Source organism: Papaver somniferum, unplaced genomic scaffold (assembly GCF_003573695.1).
Source record: "Papaver somniferum cultivar HN1 unplaced genomic scaffold, ASM357369v1 unplaced-scaffold_115, whole genome shotgun sequence".
Classification (NCBI taxonomy): domain Eukaryota; kingdom Viridiplantae; phylum Streptophyta; class Magnoliopsida; order Ranunculales; family Papaveraceae; genus Papaver; species Papaver somniferum.
Window position 1 is genome coordinate 842,102 of NW_020620492.1, and position 7,595 is coordinate 849,696.

The window sequence follows — 7,595 nt, forward strand, 5'->3', positions numbered from 1 at the left end:
GTTGTTTTAGATCCTAGGAATTTGCTGTGATATATTCAATATATTTGTAAACATATATATACTCAATAAAAGATGATAGTCGACACATTGGTGAAAACTATTCCATATACAAACTTTCCATATACAAGTTTTGTATTCTAAGATGGTATCCTTGTAGATCCTAGGAACCTTAATATCAAATCTTCCGCTTCATCTCTGTCCTTATTTTCTCTTCATTCACAATGACTGCATCCGATCATTCATCCCCAAACTCTCCAGCTCACAACTCTTCCGGAAATCCCACACAAACCAATGAAACCCACATCAATCCTTCAGGAAATCCTAGAACCCTAGACCCTTACATAATTCATCCTAGTGATAACCCTCCAACAGTGTTATCTTCTCCTCTTTTGCAAGGGGATAATTATGGTTCCTGGGTGAGAGGAATCACAAAATCCTTGAATGCTAAGGGTAAGCTTGGTTTTGTTGATGGTTCTCTCCCTCCCCCAACAGATGCGTTGCAGTTTCAATGTTGGAAGAGATGTGACGACCTTGTAGGCAGTTGGCTTCTAAACTCCTGCCAACCAGACATCAGGGCTAGCTGTTTATATGCCCCCAATTCTCATGCTATCTGGAAGGATTTACAGGTGAGGTTTTGTGTTTCCAATGCTCCGATTCTTTTCCGTTTAAAGTCCTCTATTGCTTCCATCAAACAGGAATCCATGCTTGTTTCTCTCTACTATACAAAAATCAAGACACTGTGGGATCAATATGATTCCCTGGTTGCTTCTACTGAAGCTTGTATTTGTGGTGCTGGAAAGCACATGATTGAGAGACTTGAAAGGGAGCGTGCCATGGAGTTTCTGCAGGGTCTGCACGACAGGTTTTCTAACCTTCGCAGCCAAATCCTAACCATGGACCCTTCCCCACTGCACGCCGTATTTTCAACCTTGTTTAGCAAGAGGAAGAACAACAAAACATCACTGATGCTCCTCTTCCAACAGTTGATGCTGCTGCTCTCAGTTCCAATCGTCACTTCTCCTCCATTTCTCGACCTCCAGCGAACCAGAATAAAAGTCAGCGTCCATTCTGTGACTATTGTAACAGACTTGGTCATGTCAGAGACAAGTGTTATCGACTTCATGGTTTTCCTGCCACCACCAGTAGCTCTCCATCTCCGGCTAACAGCAATATGCATCTCACTGCAGCAACTGCAGTTACACCAGCTGATGCGTCTGCCATTCCGCATGCTCTTCCGACGCTGTCTGCTGACCAATATGCACGTCTTTTGGCCTTAATCAACCCTGCGCCAGAATCTGCACAGCTTGAACCTCGTTCCAATTTCGCAGGTATCACTTTATCAACCTCTTTTTCCGATCCTTGGTTTGTGGACAGTGGTGCCACACACCACATCTGTAACTCATTGCATTATTTTCATTCCTATATGCCTGTTAAATCACTGATTCAAATGCAACTACCGGATGGATCATTCTCCGTTGTTAAGCATATTGGCGAAGTTGTTTTCTCGCCTACCCTTAAACTGTCAAATGTGCATCATATCCCTAATTTCAAATTCAACCTTATTTCTGTGAGTCAGTTAACTCGCCAAACTAATTGTGTCGCTTATTTCTTCGACAATGTCTGCTTCTTTCAGGACCGTGTCACGAAAACAATGATTGGTCAGGCTGATTTTATCTCTGGTCTCTATCATCTCCAAGTTCATCCTCAGCAATCTTCCAATACAATCTTATGTAATAAAGCGTCTGCCGATGTTTGGCATTGCAGGCTAGGTCATCCTAGCCCAGACCGTCTCAAATTTCTTTGTCGTAATTTTGATTATATTAAATCTAATTCTAATCACTTCTGTGATGTATGTCCATTGGCAAAACAAAGTCGTTTATCTTTTAATAAAGTTTCATTGTCTTCGAAACGCTGTTTTGAACTTATTCATTGCGATATATGGGGTCCTTTTATGACACCTTTACTCACAGGTGCTAAATATTTTCTCACCATAGTCGATGATTTTTCACGCTGTACGTGGATTTATCTCATGCACACCAAAAGTGAAACTTTTAAATTTATTAAGTATTTTTTTAATTTTGTTATTACCCAATATTCTAACAAAATTAATCAAATCTCCACTGGTATTCAAATTCCATTTCTTTCATCCTTGCAAAAACTGCAATCTGATAATGGCTCGGAGTTTTTATCCCGAGAAATACAAACATGGTTTCGAGACCATGGTATTCATCATCAACGGAGTTGTGTTTCCACACCTCAACAGAATGGTGTTGTGGAACGTAAACACCGTCATCTCCTTAGCGTAGCCCGTGCTCTACGTTTTCAATCCCATTTACCAATCACTTATTGGGGTGAATGTTTACTTACAACATGCTATCTTATTAATAAAATGCCTACTCCTGTTTTGCAACATAAAACTCCACATGAGGTTCTCCTTGGTACTGTCCCTAATTATCGACATCTACGTATTTTTGGTTGTTTATGTTATGCTCGGAACACAAAAATCACTTCTAAATTTGATCCTCGAGCTAAGCCTGGTATATTTCTGGGATATCCTTATAATCACAAAGGTTACATTATTTTGGATCTTCTAACAAAGACAACATTTGTATCTAGAGATGTTATTTTTCATGAGCATCTATTTCCTTTCAAAGATGCTAAGTTAACATCTGACAATGTTATTGTCCCCTCTATAAATTCTGATTTTTTCTATGAGGAATCCAGGTCTGATGTTCCACCAGACCCTGTGATAGATATATCATATCCTATCTTCTCACCTCCTTTGCAGGATGCTAACTCTGGTTCATTCACAGAAGCTCCAAGTGACGCTACCTCTCATGTGGCTGACTCTATACCCAGTTCTCCGGGCGTAATTCCTGATGCCATAGTTTCTTCTCACCCTATTCCTACTACTGACAATATTTTACGCAGATCCACCAGGGAACATCATCGCCCTTCTCACTTGAAAGATTACATTTGCTCTGTTAACAAAGGTACATCCCACTCTCTATATCCTCTTACAAATTATATTTCTTTTGATAAATTCACTCCGCAACATCGTGCTTTTCTCTCTTCTGTTATTACCAATGATGAACCACGATCATTTACGGAGGCCATTAAAATTCCAGAGTGGCGTGATGCCATACTTCGAGAGCATACTGCTCTAAAAGATAATGATACCTTTACTATAACTACTCTTCCCCCTGGAAAATCTGTCATTGGCTGTAAATGGGTATTCAAAATTAAATATAAACCGAATGGTGACATTGAGCGTCGTAAGGCACGCCTGGTTGCAAAAGGATACACACAACAGGAAGGTATTGACTACCATGACACTTTTGCTCCTGTTGCTAAATTGGTCATTGTTCGTGTTTTATTGTCTATTGCTGCCATTTTCAATTGGCCTCTACACCAACTAGATGTCAATAATGCTTTTCTACAAGGCGATCTTCATGAAGAAATTTATATGAAACTACCTCCTGGTTTTCAGAAAAAGGGAGATACTCGTGTTTATAAACTCAATAAATCTCTATATGGTCTTAAGCAAGCATCTCGTCAATGGTTTGCTAAATTTTCTACTGCATTACTTGAGGAAGGTTTTATACAGTCACATGCTGATTATTCGCTTTTTCTTTTTCACAAAGGCGCAGTTTCTATTTATGTTTTGGTTTATGTCGACGATATCATTATTACAGGTAATAATACCTTTGCCATCCAAGATCTTAAACATAAACTGGAAGCAAAATTCTCGCTCAAAAACCTTGGACGTCTGCAATACTTTCTAGGCATTGAAGTTTCTCGTTCTCCAAAAGGTATTTTTCTTGGACAACGTAAGTATATTCTAGACATTGTTCAGGATTCTGGTCTCTTGGGAGCTAAACCTGTTGCTTCTCCTATGGAACAACATCTTAAATTATTACCAGACTCAGGAAATCCTCTACCTGATCCGAGTATTTATCGGCGCTTAATTGGTCGACTACTCTACCTTCAGGTAACTCGTCCTGATATCACTTATTCTGTGAATTATTTAAGTCAATTTCTGCAACAGACTTGTTCTGGTCACTTGGATGCTGCTTATCGTGTGGTCCGTTATCTCAAAGGTACTGTTAGTCATGGCATATTTCTCTCTGCCACCAGCTCTTTGTCACTCACTGGTTACACTGATTCGGATTGGGCAGGTTGTCCAATTACTCGTCGTTCCACGGCAGGATATTTCACCATGCTGGGCGATAGTCCTCTCTCTTGGAAATCCAAGAAGCAATCCACTATTTCTCTCTCTTCTGCTGAGGCAGAATATCGCGCTTTAGCCAGGGTAACTTCTGAGTTACAATGGTTACATTATTTATTCACTGATCTTCGTGTTACCATTCCGAAGCCAATTCCAGTCTATTGTGACAACCAGGCTGCCATCCACATTTCTGAAAATCCGGTGTTTCACGAACGCACTAAACATATCGAAATCGATTGTTATTTTGTTCGTGAAAAATTGATGTCTGGTCTTATAAAACCAACCTATATTCCATCTGTAGCTCAATTGGCTGATCTCTTCACTAAACCGCTTGGTGTGGATCACTTCAAACGTCTTGTCAGCAAGTTGGGCGTTCGGCCTCATAATCCTCCCGCTCCAACTTGAGGGGGGTATTGGACGTCTGCACATAACCTGCCACAGCAGTGGCAAACTACCAAACAAGTTGGCCATGTTTTACTGCCAGAGCAGTGGCAAACTGCAACAACGTACTACCAAGCAAGTTGGCGTGTACCCACAGCGCAGGTCTTGTGTACAATCCGAGTCTTATGTAAACTCCGAGTCTTGTGTACACCGTTATGGCAGCTCTAACTTTCCTGTATTATCTCCATTAGTTGTTTTAGATCCTAGGAATTTGCTGTGATATATTCAATATATTTGTAAACATATATATACTCAATAAAAGATGATAGTCGACACATTGGTGAAAACTATTCCATATACAAACTTTCCATATACAAGTTTTGTATTCTAAGAGTTTACAAAGAGTTCGACGAAGAATTTGGGTAGTATTCGCTGAAGATTACCGGACATGGCTAACTGTAAACGGAATATGGCTGAATTTAGCTGCCATGAATTCGTTAGCTATTTCCAAAGAGTTGGAAGAAGAATTTGGGTAGCATTTGCTGAAGATTACCGGACATAGCTAGCTATAAACGAAATATGACTAAATGTGCTGTATTATAAACATTACCAGCTTGGTTCCACTGGGTCGCTGCCATGAATTCGTCACTCTTCACAAAGAGTCGAAAGAGGATAAGTCTTATCGGTGTAGAAGAGGATAAATTTAGTGACACGTAAGCCTGCCAATATAGAAAGTGTTGCTAATAGCATGGGATATGAATTTGAAGCATGGTGAATTGTTTCAAATCTATACTTCAGCTGGTGTACATAATTTGGGTTGTAGCTTGCATAAAAAGGTAAGTTCAAAAGTTTTTGGATTAGTGGAATCTCCACATGTCAACAAGCTAACACAGAAGCCTGTCGATATTTATACTTCTATACAAATACAAATTCCTTTCAGAGCTTTCTCTATTTGCATTATATATGTTTATAGAACGAAGCATGTGGGATTGGTCAAAAAAAACATTGGCGCGGAACCCACCTTACCAAAGACTGCGATTGATTAATTATAGTTAAATGAATTATTCCAAGTAGGAGGTGAAGAAATGTGAATTTGATAGAAAATTAATAGTTGATTTAGTTTGTTCAGGCTGAACACATAATCGAGCACAGAAGAACTAATCTTCTGATAATAAAAATGTGCGAAGGAAAATGGCCATCAACATGGCTACTGTTATTAGTTACTCCAAAGCTATTTAAGAGGCCACAACCAGGGCCTTAGGTATACAGATTATTTGACCCTGCCAACAAAATATTGGGGTCACGGGTCCCGACTAATTTATAGACTCGCGGCTAATTTTATGATAAACAAATGGTAAAATCGATGGAGAATAATAGATCTATCGGAAGTTAAGACTGTAATAACATAAATGACCACGTAATTAAGGACAAAAAAAAATTCTTCCCGGTGATAAAATATGTGAAAACGGATGATTATGTGTAATTGTTATTCGTTATTTCAGAAGAATTTAAAGGGCCAGCTAATTTGACCCAATGAATAAAATATCGGGACTGTAGATTCCAGTTAACTTATAAGCTTACCGCAAATTTTAATATGAGGACTACTATTGATTTTAGATTTCTAATCCACGGTCCGGACATTCAGACAGGACTAATTTCATTCTTTCGGAAAAACATTACGAGATCATCTCAACTGTTATTTGTTATTTCAAATGATATTAAGGGCCCCGGCTGATTTGGTGCAGTCAACCAAAAACAGAGAGTTGCATGCCCTGGTTATTTTCGAGTATAGAGTCTGATTATGCTAATATATGGGCAAAGTTGAACACCGTTAATAACACAAGATCCAAAAATAAAAATAAAAAATAGGCGTAGAAACGTACCATGCAACAAATAACAATCAAAAAGGTTTAGCCCCGGCCATAGGCCGGGGTGATACCCATTGTATATATATATATCCATATTCCCATGTATATGTATGAAAAATTTCTTCTTTCTTGAGGTGGACCTCCATATAAAATATCTTTTTTTGTAGTGTTTAATATATTCTTATAATGAAGTTTTACTATTCGGTTTTTTAGAGTATCAGTGGCAGTGTTTGCTGAGAATGTAAGGTTGGTAGAAGGTGATTTTATTAAAATTGTGAAGACATAAATATCTAATTTGACAAATCATAAATCTGTTGACCGCAATAGAAATTATGCGGAAAAATCTTGCAACTCTGCGAACAGTTAGGCCAACAAAAGTGTGCTCAATACTGGTTGTTTATGGTTTATAAGCCTTCAAACTCTTAACTCCTGAGTCGAATATAAAACCCCTTCCAAACAAAAAACAACAATGGAGAGAAGGAGCACAAAAAGTGCTCTACCTCGAGAGAAAAATCTTTTTTGTTTCCATGGAGACGATAGGTAACACAACAGGATTTAGAGTAGAAGAGAAGAAGAGAGGAGGTTATAGATCATGGATACATTTATCAACTGATATGGCGTTTTGGGTGATGGATGCAATGGAAGAAGCTATGGATACTCATTCGGAAAAAAGGAGATGGACAAGAAGAGAAGGAGAAACTTCATTCCTGTGTAGAGTAAGAGAAAAAGATTTGTAAGTCTAGCTAGAAAACATGGAGGGTTAAGCATAAGAAGTCTGCGATATATCAACAAATCTCTCTTGGCAAAGTGGCATGGAAGATACTGTAACGAGAAAGCAGCCTGGTAAAGAAAAATTATGTGTGAAAAAAAGAAAAGCAGAGAAGCATTGTTTAGTTTCGCTGCAAACTAAGGATCCAGTGGGAAGAAGTATGTGGTATAATATTCTTAAAGCTAATCAAGATTTCTATAGTGCTGTGAATATGCATGTACGGAATGGGAAGAGTACTAGATTCTGACACGATTGGTGGAGTTACAAAGGTGCGCTCAAGGATAAATATCCTAGACTTTACAAGATTAGCAAACAAAAATTTAATAATGTAGAGAAGATGAGAGGAAGT

The 7,595-nt window shown here is 38.6% G+C and overlaps 1 protein-coding gene across 1 annotated transcript; it reads left to right on the top strand.

Annotated features, from left to right (window-relative positions):
* The first annotated feature begins 221 nt into the window (after positions 1 to 221).
* On the top strand, positions 222 to 1,769 carry LOC113329073. Its single transcript, XM_026576042.1, has 3 exons — positions 222 to 862; positions 1,087 to 1,328; positions 1,765 to 1,769. The coding sequence occupies exons 1-3, from the start codon at positions 222 to 224 to the stop codon at positions 1,767 to 1,769; spliced, it is 888 nt and encodes a 295-aa protein (XP_026431827.1).
* The last annotated feature ends 5,826 nt before the right edge of the window (positions 1,770 to 7,595 follow it).

Excerpts from the sequence above, each read along its gene's own strand:
- LOC113329073 (XM_026576042.1), top strand. The coding sequence starts at position 222 with ATGACTGCATCCGATCATTCATCCCCAAACTCTCCAGCTCACAACTCT. Across the intron at positions 863-1,086 it reads CTGCAGGGTCTGCACGACAG|ACTTGGTCATGTCAGAGACA; the intron begins GTTTTCTAACCT and ends CTATTGTAACAG.